Source organism: Hermetia illucens, chromosome 3 (genome assembly GCF_905115235.1).
Source record: "Hermetia illucens chromosome 3, iHerIll2.2.curated.20191125, whole genome shotgun sequence".
Classification (NCBI taxonomy): domain Eukaryota; kingdom Metazoa; phylum Arthropoda; class Insecta; order Diptera; family Stratiomyidae; genus Hermetia; species Hermetia illucens.
The window spans coordinates 114,424,956-114,448,762 of NC_051851.1; the positions used below are offsets into that span (position 1 = coordinate 114,424,956).

General features: G+C 41.4%; 1 protein-coding gene across 3 annotated transcripts in view; it reads right to left on the reverse strand.

Annotated features, from left to right (window-relative positions):
• The window catches only part of LOC119652812 (zinc transporter 2), a 188,014-nt gene that overhangs the window by 16,266 nt on the left and 147,941 nt on the right, over window positions 1-23,807 (reverse strand). For all 3 annotated transcript variants that reach the window (XM_038057136.1, XM_038057135.1, XM_038057137.1), the window contains one exon: window positions 4,770-4,949. In XM_038057136.1, coding sequence (XP_037913064.1) covers window positions 4,770-4,949 — 180 coding nt within the window. The remainder of the gene's footprint in view (window positions 1-4,769; window positions 4,950-23,807) is intronic.

A 23,807-nucleotide genomic window follows, 5' to 3' on the forward strand; every position in this document is an offset into this window, starting at 1 on the left:
CCAGTTTGGGGGACAGCGTTGCACATTTAATCCAATGCACGCCAACTAAGCTTGGTCTATAGAAGAACAGTCTTAGATGATGCGGCGTTCGTCATCCCCGGGGGGGACCCCCCATTGGCAGACGAGATAACGCACATACCACACATCAACTCCATCTCCCCTCTATGGCAAGCGGAAACAGCTGAAAGGAGAGGTCCATAAGTAGATGACAATAGCGATGTGACCATTCCAGTATAAAGGCTTTGTGTTCATCTTGTGTGGGAAACTCTCCATACACGATTGTTGCACAGCTAAGAATAAACAAGTCGGGAAACCGGAAGCTGGACGCTTCAGGTACGAAAGGTTTTGTGTATTTCTTAGTCCGTAGCACGTAATATATCCATATATTATGTGAGAGTATCCACTTTCGGCTGATATTGACATTCATAGTCTTCAATTTTCAAAGAAGCAACAAATTTGAGGTATTATAACTTTGTTAGTAATAGTGCGATTTCCACCAAACTTGGTAAGATCATGCTCTATATTATAGCCTATATCACTGTAAAATTTCATGGTACTAGGATGAACTTAAGGGGGGTTTCTAACCAATTACACACAATTGTAGTAATATACTATTATTAACTTTATTTAAACAGATATCGGCATGGAAGGTATTTCGGAGCCCAGGCACCATATAGTGGCAGCCTCCTGATTTTTTTCAGATTTTTCGGTTTGGTAGTTTCTGAGAATGGCCCCCTTAAAGAAGTGATCATTTTCAACCCCCCGCGCTCCCCACCCTTCCAATGAATGTCAAAACTAAGATCGGCTTTGAAAAGTACTAATCGAGACCTTTAATTTGATACCCCACATGACTATATTCGATGAAAAAAAATTTTACACCCCCCTTTTGCATGTATGGGGACCCCCCCTTAAATTCGACGTAAAAGGATGTAATTCACTGTATGCGTGAGCGTTCACAGTTCCCACCTTTCTACCAAATTTGGTGTCAATCGCTATAACCGTCTCCGAGAAAAATGCGTGTGACGGACAGACAGACAGACAGACAGACAGACAGACAGACAGACAGACGGACAGACAGACAGACAGACAGACAGACGGTAAACCGATTTTAATAAGGTTTTGTGTTTACACAAAACCTTAAAAATATGCCGTCATACTTTGCCAAACTCCAAGGTGTACATACATATCAACGATATAAATTCTGTGTTCATCCTAAATAAACAAACATTGTCTATTATCGCATGACGATCCATACATGCACGTCTAAATTGATCTAATGCATTTTCACCCATTTCCACTTTATTCCGTGCACAAAATCATTTATATGTTATGTACATAATTTAAAAACTGCTGGTAACCAGGTACACACATGCCTATTATATTACTTACTATCCGTACGATTTATTACCACATACATATCCATAAACATGTCTACCTCGAGTAATCGACAAGAAGTGAAAATGACTTAAAAGCCAAAAAAGGAAAATTAAAACGTCTCCATGGACCCCACCGTTCACTTTCACGTCTTAGGGTACAATAAATTTACCTGAAATGCACCTTCTAGAACTTTGTTAATAACAGATGCCTTTAAACTTTTCAGAAATATGTCTTATATTATCGCCTATGCTGATGATAAATTTTCTACTTGTGGGATGAACTTAAGGCCGGTTAATTTCTAAAATATGGAACTAGCAGTAGTGTACTATTCTTAGAACGAGACCTGTTTCACTTTTTGGGGCACACATTTTGAGTCCCATATCCACTATGTTTGACCCAATATCAGAAATAATATCAGTTTCGAAAAATACTAATCGAGCCCTTTCATCTGATACCCCACATGACCATTTCCTGTTAAAAAAGTAAACCCCCCTCTCGCAAGTATGGGGAGCCCAATTCACACTCAACGTAAAATGGCGCCACTTGCTATATGTAAAGGGACATTATTATCATCACCATCAACGGCGCAACAACCGGTATCCGGTCTAGGCCTGTCTTAATAAGGAACTCCAGACATCCCGGTTTTGCGCCGTAAAGGGACATACAGACCAAATATTCTCACGGAATTTCGGTTTCCGAGTGAATCGGGTGTGACAGACATGGAACCAATTTTAATAAGGTTGTTTCACATAAAACCTTAAAAAGGTCGCTGGAAACACAGGTTGATCACTGCCATCAGGGAGCGGCTGGAGGGAAGGTATAGGGAGATCAATTATACTCTCACCGGTCGTGGAGGATATCTTAATTACCGACACAGGTTTAAGTTGGGACCTCACCTTTTGACGTCTACGGTGGAGTACTGGAAGACCCAGCATCTGTATTCTTCGAATGCCCGAGGTTTGTGGAAGAAAAAAGAAACTTTAGGAAATTCTAGATGAATTGCCATCACTGGGAAATTTTGTCCGGAGAATGGTAGCATGTCAGCAGGGATGGCATACGATCAACGATCCTGGGAAAATTACAAATAATAGAAGAGGTTAGGAAGGCGCGGTTACAACACGCACACGAATGGCGGTTCCACGGGGGAGTCCGGGGTGGTTTTAGTGGATAAAAATTCCGTACATTAGCGTATCCAGGCTAGCTGCTTTTGAAGATTTCTACCGCCTTAAAAAAAGACAGGCATACGGATAGACAGATAGTGACCTGATTTTAATAAGGCCTTGTTTTCCCCGAAACTTAGAACACATTGAATACGCACAGGACAGGCTGTGCTCCATTTATGAAATATTGGTCATCATTTAAGTTTGAGATAGGAGACTTCAACTTTGAGATGATGACGATGATATTGGTAGCATAACGATGAAATATCTTTCAATAAAAAATTTACTGAAGGTTTTTCAATGTATGTACTTTAAGATGATATCATGATTGCGAAAAAAAATTTCGATGTTTTCTTAAACAAATCGTAAAAATGACCAATTATTTTGCGCAATCTATTAAGGATCGCGATGTCGTCCGCGAACATACACATATATAAACAGATTACCGTCAACTGGTAAATTGGAAACATACTCGTATATCGGATACAATACTGGCTCAGGATGCTTCCCTGGAGGACACCTGCTTTGATAGGACGATCTTTGGATGTGAACCTTTTCTATCTTGATCGGAGCAATATGACTTTCAGATATCATATATATAGCATTTGCCGGTAGAATCTTTCTTGTCTTGTACGATAGCCCTTTGTGTGTCGAAAGCCTGGGCAGTAACAAGAAAGCGGAACAATACCTTTTTGTTGGTTGAAAGCTTGTCTTATTGCTCGAACGATAGGGTGAACCTATTCTGTTGTGCAGCAGAAAGAGCGTAAGGTGATCAATTATGTAATTTCAATTTGAAGATAAAGTACGCTTCATTTTATCATACGTAATTGAATGTTGCTGACATGTGACCGAATATCCAGTTCTACATACATACTTTTTTCCATTAAGTGCCTTATGTTTCTCCTCGCTTAACTTGAATTGTTTCAAACTTCCCAACCCAACTTAACTTCGAAAAGTAATTAGTGACTATTCAAACGGAATACATCTCCAATCAGTTTCTAGCCGATGGATTTCCAGGAAAAGGGATTACCTACAATAATTGCGTTACTCAACCAATCAAGTCCAGTCAGGGAATGGTATACATAATTCATAGCATTCTGTATGGGTTTTTGTTGCTTCCAAATGCGTTGGCTTATTGGAATATAACCACCCTTCCAATTATGTTTCAATAGATATGCGCAAATGGCAAAGGTGTATTTTTAAATATCCGTGCATAACTCATACGTATACACAGGCTCCCCATCCACTAACTTCAAATTTTACGTGAAAACGTCATGAACGGGACTCGTGGACAGCTTAAATAAAGTTGTATGGTTCTGTACAACTTGTTTGGTGCCTGAAGACTCCTTTTCGCTGCTGTAAGAATATCTTCAAGAGGAACTGTTGAATACTTAGCATGTCATCCAATTTCTCTGTTTTATGTTACATCATGAAAAACAGCCAAACGACGATACAAGCTGCTATCGACCTTTAAATATTTCCACCCATTTCAAAGCAATCCTCAAGATTTCACCAAACTCTCAAGTTTGACCTGAACCCTCGGCATAGATGAATGCCAGTTTCCTGATACTAAATGGTATGCTTTAGGGTAACTTTAGTGAGTGAGAATGGATGGTTATATTAAAGCAAAGGTAAAAGCTTATTGCTTTTGGATCCAACTCATATTTGATGAGACATCCTAGGGATTTTTGTGATCCCATATGTCCATGCTCCACTCTTTTATGTTATATATTTCATTCATGCTAGAACACCTGGTGGTTCTGAAATGTGTAGCATCAAAGGGAGAAAGGATGAAACTGTATCAAAGTTTCGAGCATCCTACTTTAATGAGCAACATGGTGTTAAAATATAGTTTGCGTGAGCTATATAAATTACTGCCATAAATCTTTGGATACGTCTTTATTCGAAAACGAGCTCATCTAGCAAACATTGCTTTCCGCACACTCGCATGTATGTGTGTGCGGCGTACACACTTCACTTTATAAACATAAATTTGAAGTTTATATTTCGAGATAGTGTTTTAGTTGGTTTCCGGTAGAAGCCAGTTGATTACCATGTATGAGGGTAGCAAACGATAGTTGCGCGATGTGAGTGTACATTCTACATCAACTTCAAGCCGAGTTGTAGCTATTTGAAAAACTTCCTAAAAGAATTCACTCCTGAATGTGATACTAAAAAGAGAGTTCCAAGTCTGTGTATTATATACATACTTACATATATTCTAATACTTACATTAAATTGACTAGAATAGCCAAGCCCGACGTGATTAGCATGATTTTGGCATCAACTTCGTAGGATTTGTTGATAATACGCAGGACTGCCAACCAAATCAGAATTGCCGTTATAACCCAAATCATTACAACGGAAACAACAGCGCCAATAACTTCCGCTCGATACCATCCGAAAGACATCCTGCAAATAGAAAACGAATCGAGCTGAAAAGGCTTGTTGTGAACCGAAACATGCTAAAAGTTAATTTACTCGGTTTAGTGAAAAAATCCTGCAGATACCAAACTTAACAGACTGGAAAAGATTTTATGCGACTGCTAGTAAATTGACAATTTCCGAGAACTTCCTTTGCCCTCTTCCCCGGTCCTTCCCTCGCATAACTGACGGGAAATAGATAATATTTATTCTAAAGATTCGGTCCCTTCGTACCGACATCTGACTTCGATTCTATCAAAAAATGAATCAGTAAATGCGAAGGCTGGAATGGCATCAAATGGACAAACACTATAAATTCAGTTCGTTAGTGCTTGGAGGAAGGACATATGGGGCGAAGTGAAGCAAATGAATGCTGATGAAGCTGGGAGCAAACTTGTTCAATCTTTTCGTGTTGAGATCGTATTTACGGGTACCTAAGTTTGCAGAACAATCTGAAGCAAATTGTGGATACATTTCGTTTAAACTCACCTCCATGATATGAGTATCTTCCCTGAAGCTGCTGAAAGTTTTGCTCCTTTTCATTTGCTTTTCATTTTATATTTTATTTGAATTCTGCGAAAACTACTTAAAAACAGCTTTCACCATTGACATAGGTACGCATACATTCACAAATGTAAATATTATCTTATTGGAACAGTTTAAAGAGCAAAATCGAGAAGTCTCTTGAATTCCGATTTCTTGTGGTATATGGACGTCTAGGATTTTCTAGTCGTAATATGTATGTTCTGAAATCAGTGATGAAAGCACATTCACTAGTGAATACTACCCTCATGAGCTGGCTTCAGAAGAACAGCTGTATTCGATGGTCGATTCTCGGCGGAATATTAAGATTGATTTGAAAACGGTAAGGGCTATACAGAAGAATGGAAAGACGTCTAAAGGCCTCAGGGAACGATTAAAGTTTGAAAAACAAATTGAATTCGGATTTGCTGAAACAATACAATATAGATTAACTGCACGGGACGAAAAGCATTTCCCAACAGAAGTAAGGTGAAATTTTCCAGGCGATTTATTTCATGGAGCACATGTGTTAACGTGGAAGACCACTCTTTAGATTGTTATACATAAATACTGAATTACACACTCCTAACATCAGAAGCAAGAGAATATAATGTTTACAGGGAAACGCGATTTGTTTTGTAGAAGCATATTCTCAAATTTCAAAGGGGCTGGGGCTGGAAGTAGATAAACCGCACATTGCTCATGTTGGATACACCCAACTAATTCAATATAATGAGCCTGAAAAAGATGCGTTTCCTAACATCTTGCTATATATTCGAGGGTAAATATCTTCAAATTTTCGGTTTTGAAACAAACAACACAATCCTATACATACGCCTTTTAGGAATATTAAAAACTTTACGGATTTATTATGAAACTTTCTACTTTTAGGTAGTACCCGAATACACACATATATCGACTAAGTTTTGTTATGGTGGAAAATGTGTTTCGATGGAAAATAGATGACTCGAGATGCAAAAATTTTACTTCTGTCTTTTTCGAAGGTTCCCAGATTTACTGCTTTGAGCAGTTAAGGGAAGGACATCGGCATTTTCAAAGCCAATGTTACAAAACAAACCGTATCGATGCCTTCAATACCGGATACGCAGTGTATTTCCTTCACACCCTAAACCTTTATTTGGCGAGAATCAATGCCAACAAATCACCAAATGGAGGGCAGAGTAATCCTCGATACAGGACGCCACTCCCATGTCCATTGGTTCGTCGACACAAACAAAACGGTTCATCGTTCCTAGCCCCTCCTTCCCACCTTACAATTAACAACATCATTCACTGCATGCATTGGGATTCACATCTCCAGCCACCAAATTGGGTAGCCGTTTCTGAGAGGAGTGCTTGCGTCAAACAGTCAACCGATTTTAATAAATTTTTCCAAAATATTGCCATAAAGAAATATACAATGAAATAGAGATGGATACTGTGCTCACAAAAGTAGACATACGAAAAATCTTTTAAAATATTTCAAAAGGAAGCAACTATGCCCATCCTTCGCTGGGGTTGGGGACAAGAAGATACCCACCAAGAAGATTGAAATGGACGGTTCATCGAAGAAAATGAATTTGTTATCTCAGCGTTCAATTACTTAACGGAAGAGCAAAGTACGGCTGTAGAGGGGCAGTTGCAAAGTGCTGGGATAGCATCAAGTTAAAAAAACATTATGAACCATACTATTATGATTTCAAAAAATTTTAACGTTTTTAAACTTTCAAACGTGTTTTTTTCAAACCATATTTTAGAAATTGGTGAACAGTGGAACTCGAAGAGTTTTCATCCGATCGACTTCGAAGTTCAACTGCAACTTCTCCTTTTTATTACTTCGTAAAATACAAACAATATCCAAATATGCAAGCCATTTTTTTGCCGAATATACGAGTTGGTCGTTGGTCGTTGGTATTCTGCGAAAATATTTTTTAAAATTATAATCGTGTGTACTTTGCTAGCTAAACTTGTGTAACTCACGAAAAAGAATTCGTTATCCTTCTAAAAGGGCATCTAAAGGAGTTCCACTGCTCGCCGCGTAGAACCTTCAAAAAACCTTGCTTTGTTTATACGGTCCTATAGCAGTCATTTTGGAAAAAAATGGCAATAATATTTTTTTCTTACTGCTGTTGCTTAACTGATTGCTATATTTATTGTGGATTGTAATTTAAAAATTTACTCACAGAAAAATCTTGGAAACCCTTTTTTTGGGCTCCAAATAGATATAACCAGTTGAAATCCATTTCTCACTAGAACCTCATTCTGGCTTTCGATGCCAGATCAAATTAAACTGATCATACTGGATGCTTGGATAATCATGGCGATCCTGAGTGAGTGCTGTGCTGAGTGGTTAGAGCACAATGCTGTCGTACGGAAGGTCGTGGTTCAAATCTCGCTGGCGGCAGTGGGATTTGTATCGTGATTTGACGTCGGATACCAGTCGACTCAGCTGTGAATGAGTACCTGAGTCCAATTAGGGTAATAATCTCGCGCGAGCGTAATGCTGACCACATTGCCTCCTACAATGTTCTGTAGTGTACCGTTACGGTCTTGAATGAAGTGCTCTAACACACTTCAAGGCCCTGCTCCAATATGGATTGTTACGCCAACGATTATTATTATTATCATATAAAGCAGCTACATATTCTAGCAGAGAAAATAACTTCCACTTGGGACCCATGAAGCATTGCTAACAGGGGTTCTAACAGCTGCAAAAATGATGACACAACCGGAAAAAGCCGAAATTTTCCAAATTTTTCAGTCCTTGCTACTAAAATGGTGGATTCAACCATGAATCTCTTTTTCAAGCGGTACGAACTTACATCGGGTTTCTGCAGCAGGTTTTCTCCGTAAAGGTAGCGATGTCCACAATCCCAGTGGGGAAGGAGGCAGGAGATGGTGAAACGAATAGCGTAAAAGAGAATAACAATTGTTGAAAGTAATAGCTCTAACGTCTAGAAAGAGACGATTTCGAATTTGAAGTCGAAAGGAATCCGCGAGAAACGATAGTTACATCTGAGTCGCGTCGGTGGCGCACGCTATCTAGCCAGAAAAGATAGCCGTCATTCGGAAGACGTGGGCAGAGGAGGCTAAACTGTTCAAGACATCTCCTTTAGCCTTAAAGAAAATGAAGGCTGCCTGTATCATCCAGTTTTTTGGAGGTTAAATATTTGCCCAGTGAAACTCCTCAAAGATGTCTTAATAAGGAACTCCAGACATCCCGCTTTTGCGCCGAGGTCCACCAATTCGATATCCTTAAAAGCTGTCTGGCGTCCTGACCTGCGCCATCGCTCCATCTCAGGCAGGGTCTGCCTCGTCTTCTTTTTCTACCACAGATATTGCCCTTATAGACTCTCCGGGCTGGATCATCTTTATCCATACGTATTAAGTGACCCGCCCACCGTAACCTATTGAGCCGGATTTTGACGGAACTTGACGGTCATGGTATCGCTCATAGATTTCGTCGTTATGTAGGCTCAAAGATCGCTGACGAAAGGTTGAGAAAAAGGAAGTGAGTTGCACCTAAATGTACAAATCGCTCATCAGAGTGGCAACAGGCAATTGAAAAAATTAGCGGAGACAAACCGCTTACGATGCAGAGATGCAGAGAAAGCTCACGGCGTGATAATCAAACATACCAAACTTCAAAAATAAACTGCACCCAGCAAAAAGAGAAGAGATACCGGGCGGAAGACCTCTTCATCAAGTCGATCGATGTAAGCCCTTTAACAACCCCAAAGCAGAAGATACTTAGGTAAACGGGGACCTTATCGGGTCGGCTCGAATCGCCTGTATACATGCCGAAATGAGGTCGCGCTCTGACAAGCCTAACACCTTTGCAATGCAGCACAAGATATCCTGTTGATGAAAGCAGTTGCTCCCAGTCTCCCATGTTCACCATTACGCAAGGAAGAAACAATCAAATATCATTACTCAGATGTGACCAATAACAAGGTGAAAGTCATATCTATCAACTGCAAAAAGGAGAACTGGCTAGAGGCCCCGAGAAAATAGCGAAGGAGCTTCTAAATAATGAGAACTTGAGGATTGAATAAATCAACTGCACCTATGAGGATCTAGCCGGGATATAGAAAAGGAAGCATTAACACAAATTAAATGTGTAGTGAACTTGCAGAGAAAGCTAAGACTTGTTCTACGCAAAACTACTGTCCTCCTGCAAAGAACATAGTATGCGAAAAGAAAACATTTTCGAGATGTTCGCTAGGATAACGCCCACTGCCCGGTACCGTTCCGACGTTTTATGTCGTGCTTTCGAGGGCATTATCCTCGACCAGGCATTTGCAACAGAGGTCTTTTGGCGCCAGATTACACGTCTGATGACATTTACTCGTACTTCGAACACACGAACAACTCCTCTTAAAAGTGGATGAAACGTTGTGGGAATTTAAGTAGGTGAATTTTCCGATGTTTTCTTAGGAGGGATAAATGAGTCATAAAACTCATACACGAATATAGAAGCCGAAATTCTAATGCCGAATAGGAAGTCCCATCGCGGAAAATTGTCTATAGTCAACTGAAATCTTTCGCTTACAGGGGAGGAATTGCCTAAGGATTCGGCGGATTACACAGTGCGCAAGAATCTCGACAAGGTAACCCTTAGATGTGCAGAATTTAAAATTACGAAGGACTTCCGCCATGTAATCAATAGGCGAAAACCAGTCTACTGACAAGAGCTAGTTAGTAACATTGACTGGTTCACGAGTATTAGTTGGTCATTCGAACCACGCAGTTTATTTAGCACCCTCCTCAATAAACGAAGCTGCGATGAAGACACTTTTTCCAATCTATTATATCAAATCCGATAGTATCGACGGGGGAGGATGCGCTGTCCACTGTTTACAGTAAAGAATCAGAAGAAGCGGTCCTGTTCAATGCTTGACTACCGTTGTTTTCCCTATAAAAGATAATACGGCCCGTGCTAATAAAGAACAAGTCGGGAAGCCGGAAGCTGGACGCGCAGGTATAAAAGGTTTCGTATTTCCTTATCCGAGGAATTTTGAGTGCGTAGTAGGCGCACTTGCAGAATAATTTAAAATTCAATTGCGTAGCATTTTTCAGCAATCATTTATACAAAGAATTGGCTCTGCATGCTAGGAGCTCAGCGTTATTAGCAAATGTGAAGAAGTTCCCCGAAAACAGATACAAACAAGTCGAAATACCGGAAGCTGACGCGTCGGGTGTAAAGGTTTTGTATTCATGTCATGTGAGAAATTTTCTACGCACATTTTTCCGTTCGTATATGGGTAACAACCCAAAATATTCCTTTATATTTTTTTTAAACTACAAAATATAGGTACATATTACAGTCGTAAATATTATGCTCATCCTAAACAAACACATTGCCGATGGCCGAAATTATATATGCCCGTATATAAATATATGCTACACATATTTACGATTTACTTCATGCACAAAAGTATACATATGTACATATAAAATACGTATATTGAACACCGCTGGTTTAATGTACAAATATATCTATCTGAATTAGGCACTACCCCAAAGCTTCATTAACATATACATATAAATACATACATATGTCTGCCTCGAGTAATTGATATATTATGTAAACGGTTAAGAAACTGAAACGAAATTTTCCCTGCTACACCCCATTCATATGAGCTCACTTTGTTGTGGTACTGACGAATTGATATGTTATGATAACGTCATATACGTTTTAGAATGGACGAAATTCACATAAACTAAAAAAGTTTCACCTTCTATAACTTTGTTCAAAGCTGCCTATGAAAGTACTAATCAAGACCTTTCACATGAGTACAGTAGATGAAAAATATTTCACATCCTCTCCTTTCCTTGTATGGGGAGCTCCGCCTAAATTCATGTCACTGTTCCTTTATGTCCACGAAATTTGATTTGAATCGGTGTAACCGCTTCACAGAAAAATGCGTGTGACAGGCAGACAGGCAGTGAATTGATTTTTTTGATTGATTTTTCTTTTACACAAACCTTAGAAAAGAAAAGAAAACCTTAAAAACAAAGGAGACCCCAATTTGCTATTTGGGCATCGTCAGCTCAGTAATTTGGATGTAGTGGGGAAGTTGTTCGAAAAGCTGATCCAGCCAAGACTAGGCGAAGGCTCCAATACTCACCGCACAATAGATCGAACAAGGTCAGTGAACACTAAAAACTATGATGCGGTAAGGCCACGTGAAGCCGGTTGGAACGTTGAATTTAAAACATTTTTAATGGGGAGAAGGTGGAGACGAAGAGGAAAAACCCACGTCTTATCTCGTCCTAAATTGATATAATATAAAGTTTTAAGTTAGCGTTTTAGAAGCAAATCGGAGTGTTCGAACCGGTAATCTATCTCAAAGCAAGAATCTAGCGTTTTGTGCATAAATGCATTCCAGGTCGCTACTCAAATAAAGCTCCCTTAGCTTATTTAAGCTAGTGACGAGTTATTACAGCATTTGATCACTTTGCTTAGGAAAGGATCCACCAACATCAGTTTGCCATAGTGTCACTATTGGTGACTTGCATTGGGGAGGAATTGAATGCTTGCCACCTCCCCGCAATACACGAGATGAGAACCACTATATATATTACTTTTCATCCTATCCCAATATAACAGTCTTTATTATTGTAAATTTAAACTTTAACCCTTGCCTCTGAAAACTACTGCGGAAAATACTTGAAGTAGTTTATAAAGACGGATAGTTTCGTACAGTTAAGTAAACTAAATATCATGATAAAGTCTCTATCTAATGTGTTGACTACTTAAGAACTTATTTTGTTGCTTTACTACACATTTTCCAGTAGTTTCGTAATTTAGAATGATATAATGTATTCATGTTGATCATACTATCTACTCTTCAACTCCTTCTTTCACCAATGTTTTATTTGGCATAACACACCTATATACTCTTTCAATTGTTGTCCTCCTTACAATTGCTATACTTTATGTTATCCGTGGAACACAAGCAGGCTTGTAGACTGAGATATATAGTATTATATATATTAGTACATATGGCGATAAGATTTAATATAAACCGTAATACCTCCTTGTAATTTTTTTTCTTGGCTAGAATGCGTCCTTAACTATTTAAAAGTATTCCTTTTAAGTCCGTGAGCGATTTATTGTTCCAAATGTACATTTCAGAAGCAACTTGCTACCTGCATCAGTGGGGTAGATAACCCAATAGCAAGTTGCTACTGAAATCTACATTTGAAACAACTCACGGACTTAAAAGGAATAATTTTGGTTTTTCTAAGAAACAGCCAGCGCAAATAAGTCGGCTCCACTTAATATTCAAAAGTATCTTTCTGAAAAAAATTGTTTAAATGGTCGGAAAAGTCGATTTTGCGAGTAAAGTCCTTCTGTCGATTTACAGGTAATCTGGGAGCAATTTAGAGTTTATTTGGTGGTTAATAATGTGTTATGGATTATCGGTGTTTATTAATCTTTCAAATAGGTCACTAGATGTCTCCAATATTTGAATGTATATTCCAGAATAAGAGGTGATGCCAGAAAGTCCACTAGAATGCAAAATAGGTTTTGTTGTCAGCAATTCGGGCTCCCGCACTTGAATTGATTCCACACAAAGAAACAGCAAAGATATCAAAAAAGCTCTTTGAGTCACACTTTATCATACCATTTTTAAGAGCGGGAAACCCCAATATAATTTAAATCCTCAGAGTAGAAGAGGTATTGCAATGGAATTTCATTCTTATAATTTTTCTCAGAAGCTGATACCACGCATATAGCGCAATCGCGTTCCCTGAAGAAGCTGAAGCAGCCCGTCGGGCATATTTTCGTCAAGGAAGTGTGTGAGCAAAAGGATGTTCTTCCGACGACCTATACGGCCGCTGTATGGCTCAGGCATCGCCGTTTAAAAATAGGATATGAATTTGATTAAAATGTTACAACTTGAAACCTTACACGCGTTTTTCGAATTGGCGAAAATCTAGCACCTCCAATTTTCAACCGAGCAAATCCAAATTTGAACTTTCACTTTATAGTATAATAGCATTTTCATTTTCTAGTATAGTGCGTAGGATTGTTTTCATCACCACCAACTGCGCTACAACCGGTATCTCGTCTGGGCCTGCCTTATAAGGAACTCCAGGCATCTCCGTTTTGCGCCAAGGTTCACCAATTCGATATCCCTAAAAGCTGACGGGCGTCCTGACCATCGCTCCATCTAAGGCAATGTATGCCTCGTATTCTCTTTCTACCATAGATATTGCCCTTACAGACTTTCCCAACTGACTCATCCTCATCAAAATGGATTCTCTCATGGCCGTGTACAGTTTTTCCCGGGCTATGCTGTCATAGCCGGCTTTGAAGTCGACAGAAAAGACGTTGCAACTGATGGCCATATTGCAATAGTTTTCCATCGCTTGCCGAACACAGAGAATTTGATCTGTTGCTGATTTGCCTGGAGTGAAGCCTCTTTGGTATGAGCCAATGATGTTCTGAGCGTATGTGACTATCCGGGCTAGCAAGATAGCAGAGAATGTCTTATAGATGGAACTCTGTAGCATGATACCTCCATAATTGCTGCCCTGCGTGATGTATCCCTTTTCATGTATGAGGCAGATAATGCCTCGTTGTCAGTCCTCAAGCATTGATTCACTGTCACACACTTTGGGGATCAGTTGGGGAACCGCTTGGTGTAGTTGGTCATCATCACCATTAACGGCGCAACAACCGGTATCCGGTCTAGGCCTGCCTTAATAAGGAACTCCAGACATCCCGGTTTTGCGCCGAGGTCCACCAATTCGATATCCCTAAAAGCTGTCTGGCGTCCTGACCTACGCCATCGCTCCATCTTAGGCAGGGTCTGCCTCGTCTTCTTTTTCTACCATAGATATTGCCCTTATAGACTTTCCGGGTGGGATCATCCTCATCCATACGGATTAAGTGACCCGCCCACCGTAACCTATTGAGCCGGATGTTATCCACAAGCGAACGGTCATGGTATCGCTCATAGATTTCGTCATTGTGTAGGCTACGGAATCGTCAATCCTCATGTAGGGGGCCAAAAATTCTTCGGAGGGTTCTTCTCTCGAACGCGGCCAAGAGTTCTCAATTTTTCTTGCTAAGAACCCAAGTTTCCGAGGAATACATTAGGGCTGGCAAGATTATAGTCTTGTACAATAAGAACTTTGACCCTATGGTGACTTGCCTGGAGTGAAGCCTCTTTGTTATGAACCAATGATGTTGTGTGCGTATGGGGCTATCCGGCTTAGCAAGATAGTGCAGAATAGTCGCCTCCATATTTAACCAATTCGGCTGTAATTCCATCGGCTCCTACCGACTTATGGTTTTTAAGCCGATGGTTTGCATGGACTGTTTCTTCAATGCTTGGTTTTGGCAGCATTTTTCCGTTGTTTTCAGATGGCGGCACCTCCAGCTCGTCGATATTTTAGTTGTTGAGCAGTTCATCAAAATAATCAACCCATCGCTCCAATATGCCCATTCTGTCGTAAAGCAGATTTCCCTCTTTGTTTCGGCAGGATGAGCATCGAGGTGTATAAGGCTTCATCCTGCTGATTTGTTGGTGAAACTTCCGCGCATGGAGCGGTTGCTCCCTGTACTTTTCAAGTTCACAGATTTATTGATTCTCCCAGGCTTCCATTTTCCATTTGCGCATGCCCACGTTCTTTGAGAATACAAATTACTCAGTATACAGCATACTTCAGTTCCGTTGCTAGCTGACATTTATCGTCAAATCAGTCGTTCCGACTTTTCTTGCGATTGGGGCCAAGTATAACTGTGGCCGTTTCAACGACAACGCTCTTCAGGTGGTTCTGAAGATCATTTGTTGACGCTTCATTTCTAGGACATCTGTTAGCTGCAGTTATTGCGGCATCCATTCCCCCTTTATAAGTGTTATGGAAAGCTGTCAGTATTCACCCCCACCTGATTGTGAGAAGGGATTGTATGTGGGGCTGTAATTCGAGTCCGGAGCACTATGCCGACGAGATAGTGATCCGAGTCTATATTCGCCCCCCTATAGGTTTTGACATTCATTAAGGCTGAGATGTGGCAGCGTTCAGTCAACACGTGGTCATTTTGGTTGAAAGTGGTCCCATCTGGAGAGGCCTATGTATGTTTGTGGATAACTTCAGACGTAAACCAGGCACTTCCAACAAATATTTCGTATGATACCGTACTTCGTTAGTATTGGTATCCTTATGTAAGCTACGGGAGCGGGCATATCATCTGAATACGGGTTCCGCCCTTATTTGACTGTCTCCAAGTACGATTTTGGCATCGTACTTTGGACTGTAGAAGTTAGCCTTCCCCGGCTCTGAAGTCTCCTCTATAGGGGCGTGAATGTTTATGATGCTTATATTTCTAAATTTGCCTCACAAAGGCAGAGTGCATAACCTTTCGCTTATATTTTCGAAGCCGATAACAGCAGGTTTCTTTTTTTGGTTGACTAAGAAACCTACTCCCAGCGCATGGTTTACTGGATGGTCGCTATAATATATGGTGTAGTAGCTCTTTTCCAGGGAACGGGTCCTTGTCCAGCGCATCTGTTGTAGCGCTGTTACATCAGCCTTATATTGGGACAAGGTATCGTCTAGCACCTTAGCAACATTCGGTCTCTACAGGCAGCCCACGTTCCATGAGAAAATGGGCAAATCTTCATTCCGTTGACGTTGCCGGGTTCGTCGTTGTAAAGTTCATCATGTCTGAGGCTACTTTTGTTGCCTTGTAACGTCAGTTTTCTGAGTAGGGTTGTCGGCCGAACCCAACTGCCAACCTGGAGGACCAGTTGGTATAATTTGTCCCGTATTTAGGGGCGGGCCTTCATCCTTCTTTTTTTTCATTAAGGAAGAACTCCCAACAATTACCACGTTTAGATTACACACAATTAGAACTTGCAGAATTTCCCCCATAGAGGTCGTTCTAAAAAACAAGAGGTTCTTTTCATGAGCAATGACGCTTGATTTCATGCACACAAATAAGTATTGCCTCTTAACTGCCAATATAAGTTTGACAGAGTGATGGTCGTTAGTTGAATGCCAACCCCTAGACTTCGTTGCTGCGAGATCAAATCCCGGTTGGTTTGTTTGTGTTCGCCTTTTTGCCACAACCCTCGCACAGCATTAAGTGTGATAATAATGAAGTTAAAGCTTGCAGGTAGGTGCAGCCAGCAGTCTTGCAACTGGATCAAATTGTTATACATATTACTCTCACATCGAAATCGGTCAAGAGTTTTAACTGAATCGGTTCAAATTTCCGAATTTACGCGAGAGATTCAGTAGAGTACTTTTCTCCCACATATAACACAGCTGTGTGATTTCGGTGAAGAATACGCTTTACTGATGTGAAATATTCTGCCCCAATAGAGGCTCCGATCTGGAAGGATACAAACTAGTACTGGAATTGCTGTGCTTGGGAAAAGATTCCTAAGGGTAATGATGGTCTCACAATTTCTACAACACCGCTCGAAAAAAATTGCTTCATAATTTCTGTTGGGTTCATATTGATCAACAGAGTACATTGGTCATAATGCGATCTGCAGTTGAGTTAGAAGCTATCCTCTGTTTTTACGTCAAGAGGGTTACGGGCATTTACGTGTGGTAATGATGATGGCTTGTATCATCCTAGGTTAAGGTAGGCTAAGGTAGGAATCGTTCATAGATGGTCACCACCAAACCAACCTAAGTACACATTCCTATTTATGACAGATGCAGTTGTTTCATTCCATTTTAAATGGTATAACATCGGATGAGATTTCGCCTATAGTTACTCTATGTAAATTGATGTAAAGTGATGTATGGAGACGAACTATACTTCCTAACGAATGAAATCCTACCAAATCTGAAAGCTCTGCTATCGAACTTAACTTTCACCTGATAGTATTATCTTCTAACGACTGATTATTAAGGCCTAAAACATAAGCTACTGCTTATAGTATGAGAATTGATGTTTTTGCAATTGCAAAGTAGCTAAATTAGTTGGTCGATCCTACGAGGATAATTTCGAAAACTCGGCCAAAAAATGACTCAAATAATTTTCGCTCCTATTCCTCCTGCGGACACTCATAAGAAAGGCATAATAATCTCAGACCTTTTGTCAAGAATCGAAGAAAGGAGCGAATATTGAGATTCCTAAGCGAGGCGGAAACTGGAAGCTCGCCGTCTCAGGCTAAGTAGTTCAATCTTTTTCGAGTAAGCCGGGTGATTTTAATAGGGATTTATTTTACACAGAACCTTGAAAATGATACAATTTGATACAACGAAGTGCAGATTGAACATCAAGTAGATACTTTCCATATTTCTTCCAATATGTAAATTTGGCCGTTTCGTATTTATGATACATACAAATTGACATTCATTCGAAAGGCATTAACAGCGCTTTTGTATTGACGGAAAAACTCGAAAAACAATACAAGGATTTTAATCTGGTTGAAAAACTGACACAACTGAAGCAAGACACAGAAAAGGTGATGATATTGAATTACCCAACATTTCATATGAAGGGGGAATTACTAATGCCGGAAAGGATCCATAAATATATCGAATAAATTTGGATTACGCTCACGTCCTACTATTATATGATTTCATGGAACTGTCAAGTTAGACACAATTAACTTACTATAAACCATAAAATTTCTATTCCTAGTACCACATTTCCCTCGGATTTTCGACGTTGCGAAGGTTAAGCTATCTGATACGAGTAGATCCTTAAATTTGATACACCCATAAAAACAGTTGAAACGGGTTTTGATTTCGATTCTTTCCTTTGCGAGGGATGCTGCAGTTGACAGCGAAACGAACATGTGCTGTTGCCTCAGGTACACATAAAGAGCTTGTGTGTTCTGAGATTGTCCATTTATCTTTGACAGGATTTCGCTGTCTCCGCTATCTCAACATGAATGCGGAAAGGTGGGTGACAGTGAACCGTAAAGTATTTTATAACTTGTGAAGTGCTACTCGGATGGGCATTTCATGCGAACTCAAATGAATCCAAAGCCATACATAACATACATCTTTTTTACATAAATATCAAATATGTATACTGAACAACGATTCAGTGTATTTTGTGAAGCTAAGCTTCAAAAGGGAATATTCTATGATTTCACTTACGAAAGTAGGTACCAACAAGTTGCTCAATCCTAAAAAGGCAGTGGCTGCCTTATTAAGAAAGTTACTAATACTTTTATGCCGTTTGGGGAATTTCTTTAGAAGGATTCATATGTATTCATGCATTAAGTTTGCAAGTACCAGTAGTGAGGAAAGTGTTCTAGGTTTGCAGATAAGGCTTCCATTAGACATGACCGCGAAAGGAACAAGTGACTTGGGAAGCCAATAACCCAGTCGTCAACTCAATCATCATACAACTGTTGAAACGAATTTTATTGCTTTCCATATACTCCCATAAAAATTCGCAGAATTGACATTACTACTACGAAATCGTTTCACAATTGTGTCGTAAATTTCTAATGGTTTGTTGTTTCCTTTCGCAAATTCGAAAGTATGTCCGACATTGCTTCAAATTATTCTACATTTTGTTTTTATACACATGATAATCGTTCTACCTTCATAACTAGCATTCGGCCTTCATGAAGAGGTAACCATTAATTAGCCTGGATGTAGTTGATAAAGAAATCAAGGGAAAAGAAATAAGTATACATGAAGAGAAATAAGTACACAGCCAAGAGAAAAGACCACCAAACCAAACGCCCGAGTCGACTCTTTGTGTCAACAGTGATTCTCTTCATTGCATGGTATTTCTTCTACAAATTTCGTAGCCTGTCTTCACTTGTGAAAATCCATTTTATTAGACTTTATTGAATGACAATTTGGTACAAAGTGGTCATTGTTACCCACTCAATCGAGCCAAATGCGGTCCTTGACAGGACGACTGCGAAATTGCGTGAAAAAAATTTCACGATTGGCAATCCAAATCAGAGATACTGCGACAATGGGCTCGAATCCGTTTCGTTTCCTTCTCTTTTTGTCTAAAACATAACATAAGGCCTTGTGTACAATAAAACCTTATCAAAATCATTTCACTGTCCGTCTGTTTGGTGATCAGAGGTGGCGGTGAGGAAGACAGGGCGGCAACCCTGTCGGCAAAACCAAGTGGCCGAGGAGAACCTCCATAGTGGTGGCACCGGGAGACACTGTACTCACTTTGGCTTGCCCGCTGTGATGCAGTAGGCGAATGCTCCAAAGGCCTAATTAGGGCAATCAGACCCGAGTCTGCACGAGGACTCATCTGAAGTGCCAAATTGGTCACGAAACCTCACCAGGGGTATACTGGTACCATGCAAACCGGGATAGGTCCTGGACTCTCATACTTCGGGTGAACTTCCGTTGTATGTGAGTACAGCTCGGTTATTTGCTGTAGGCCCCCTAGTGGGAGTTTCATGGGGGTTGTGGTTATGCTCAAGCGAGAAGAGACCATCGGGCCCCGGCGTGGTGTTGCGTTTCAACACGAGTGCCGTATTCCTTAGTTCGGTAGAGATTTACGTAGATCTTGCATCCACCAGTATGAATGCTAAACCATGCACTTGGTATAGATTGGTACCGTTGTTGCTTGTCTCAGCGGGGCTCTGATTGTGGTCACAAAATCGATCCGTGTCTTAAGAAGACCGTGGGATTAAGTCGCAAGACAGGTGGTCACGTTAAACCCTCAAGGACTTAACTGTCCTTCTGTTTGTCACACCTGCCTTTCTCAGTAGAGGTGCGCGAGACATCACCTTAGTAGGTAATGTGATATCATATCACTTTTTGAAAAAAGGTGATATTACAAATATTACACAAACATCACCTTTTATTACTCTAACCATGCAAATGATGTTATACCATCAACATCAAATTTTAATATTCGCCAGATTTATAACCGATAGTATTCATCGGCAATCGATGGTCTCGACCACTAGAAAATAACTAGCTGCGGGCATTCATTCCAAGCAATAACGTACTTAAAGCCAAGAATCTGCATTCCCAAATTGACATACCCCGAAATCATTCTCTAGCCCAAAGCCAACCAGAACCATCCAAAAGCCAGCCCAAAATCAGCAAAAAAAGACAATCATTCTAACAAAAGGTTCTCGACAGTGGCTTTAGCTCGACTTTCGATAACTGCCGTCGCCAGAAATGTGCTATCACAGTACAAAACATTACCTATCACAGAAGTAATGTTAGTATCGCTTGTCTAATGCGGTGATTTTAGGTAAAGGAATGATTAAAACTGTTAGAATATTTATTTTATTATATGGAACTCTTCCCAAACACTTATTTCCGATACAAAATGTGCCCTTTTCCAGTGTTAATTCCATACTGGTTTCGAAACCCGTTTTAATTAATTACCAGTAGAAAACAAAGGAGCGTCATGTTTGGTTATACGGTGATGTTAGGTCATGCGGTAATGTTAGTTAATGCGGAAATGTTGTAATGTTGTGTGGTGGTAACTTGAAATAACACTCCTATTTTTAAGGTTTTGTGTGAAACAAAACCTTATTAGAATCGAGACGGTGTCTGTCTGTCCGTCTGTCTGTCTGTCTGTCTGTCTGTCTGTCTGTCTGTCTTTTTTTTTTTTTTTTTTTTCAGGAGCTGGAAATCTTCAAAAGACACTGTCCTGGACACGCCAGCGTGTGGGATTCTTACCCACTAAAACCACCCCCGACTCCCTCCAAGCCCCGTGGAACCACCGTACGGTATTACATCACAGGGCGGAGTCAGCTCATTTTAGCTTCGTCCCCTTTCGTCTCTACGCGGCGTACGTAACCGCGCTTTTCTGATCTCCTCTGCCTTTCGCAGTTTACTCTGGATAGATACGACCATGGAGTTGATCGCATCCCAGTCTTCCTGACATGTTAGCATTCTTCGTACCAGATTCTCTGGCACAAGCACCTCTCCTAGAGTCTCCTCTAGGCTCTTCCTTTCCTCCACAAACCTTGGACAGTGGAAGAATACATGCTCTGGGTCCTCTGGGACTCCATCGCAGTTTGGACAATGGGGTGAGGTATCCAGTTTAAACCTGAACAGGTACTGGCGATATCCTCCATGCCCCGTGAGAAACTGAGTAAGATTATAATTAATCTCACCGTGCCGTCTCTCCAACCACTCCTTGATGGCAGGGATGAGCCTGTGTGTCCACCGACCCTTTCCCGAGCGTTCCCAACGCTCTTGCCATCTATTTAACGATCTCTCCCTTTCGGCGTTCTTCGTCTGCGATAAAGGAGAGATAGACTTCGCATTATATATATTCGTCATTTCGTCTGCCAAGATGTCAATGGGCATCATTCCAGAAATGACGAATGCTGCATCATCTGAGACAGTCCTGAATGCCGAGCACACTCTTAGGGCTGCTCTTCTGTAGACTGAACTCAGTTTGTTACCGTTAAATGTAACCTGCAATGCCTTTCCCCAAACTGGAGCTGCATAGAGTAGGATCGAACTCACTACCCTCGCTATAAGCAACCTGGAAGCATGCCGTGGCCCTCCCACGTTCGGCATCATTCTTGCCAGGGCCACACTCGCAGTGGATGCTTTGTCATAGACATACTGCACATGTGCTTTATAGCTAAGCTTCCGATCTATCATCACTCCCAAGTATTTGATCGCAGGCTTAGAAGTGATGATATGATTCCCAATTTGAATACGGGCAAAATTTCTTTTACGGCGCTTGGTGATAAGGACCGCTTCCGTTTTTTCCTCCGCAAGTGTCAGACCAGAACTCTCAAGCCAACCCTTAAGAGCACTGATCGCTTCGCATGAGTATAACTCAGCATCTTCGAGATGCTTTGCGACAACAACCAGCGCTATATCATCGGCGCTATATCATCTGTAAGAGGTTGGCTCACCTGGTGGTTTGCCAGCCTTAGGCAGTAGCACCAACTTCTGTCGTTTCCATGATGTAGGAAATATTCCCTCGGACATGCACGCTTCGAACAACTCAGCGAACATGTCCGGTCTGGATTTCACGGCAAGCTTAAGGGCCTTATTCGGCACGCCATCCAGACCCGGAGCTTTATTATCTCCTATCCTAGTGCAGATCTCCAGCAGCTCGTCACTAGTGACTGGCGGTATTGCCGTGTCGTTCAGAGGTGGCTGCAAGCTGTCTACGCCCTCCTCTTGCTGAGGGAATAACCCCTGGATGATTTCTAACAAGAGTGTAGGACACGTGATCTGCGGAGATGATCGGCCTCTGAATCGCCCCATCACGATTCTATAGGCGCTCCCCCACGGGTTCACGTCTGCTTCTAAACAGAGCTCCTTAAAGCATTCCCTCTTGCTCCGTTGGATGGCGAGCTTGAAGGTTTTGCGGGCTTCCTTATAGGCGCGCTCTTTTTGCCCTTGGTCAATTCTGCCTACCGCTCTTTGAGCCGCTCTTCTGGCTCGGTGACAGGCTGATCGAAGGCTGGCCAGTTCAGCATTCCACCAGTAGTTTGGTCTTCTACTGGGGAATGAGCACCTCCTCGGCATGGACGCGTCACACGCCCTGGCGATGCATTCGGCCACATGGACAGCTCGTTCCGTAGAGGCGCCTGCTTTATTAGGTTGGTCTAACCACACCTCCGTGAAGGTCTGCTCATCCAGAGCTTTAGCGGACCAGCCTGACATCTTTCTCGGTTTCGGGCATGATGATCTTATGCCCGGTGACTCCACCCATAGCCCAAAGAAGATTGCCTGGTGATCGCTGTGGGTGTAGTGGTTGCTGACACACCAAGACATACCACGTACCAGTGCAGGGCTGACAAAAGTTAGGTCTACGATTGAGGTAGACCCCCCATTCTGAAAGGTGTTTATACATCCTTCGTTGGCCAGAACGACATCCAACTGTGCGAAAGTGTCTAATAGACTGCGGCCCCTTGCATTTGTCTCTCTGCTACCCCACTCACGGGCCCAAGCATTGAAGTCACCAGCTATCACCCTTGGGCTACGACCCCTTGCGTCGAGAACAAGGCTGTCAAGCATTTCCTCGAATTCGGGCAGTGTGAGGCTTGGTGGGGCGTAACAGCTGTACACATATACCCCGTTTATTTTCGCCCACACAAAGCCGCTGTATGTCTGATTCCCAATACATTGGATGGCTTGTCGACCGCATGCCCATATCGCCGCTCCACCAGACGAATCTATAACCCACACGCCACCGTGACGGTTTTTATAGGGTTCGCTAATGATGGCAATTTCCACCTCGGATTCGTAGATGGTCTGCTCGAGTAAATCTTGAGCGACCCTACAATGATTGAGGTTTATTTGAATAAACCTCATTTCTTCATTGAAGTCAGCGCCTTCCTAAATTCCGGGCATTTAGCACTGCCGGCAATATGCCGGTAATCCCGTCCCTCACTTCCTTCGCATAATAAG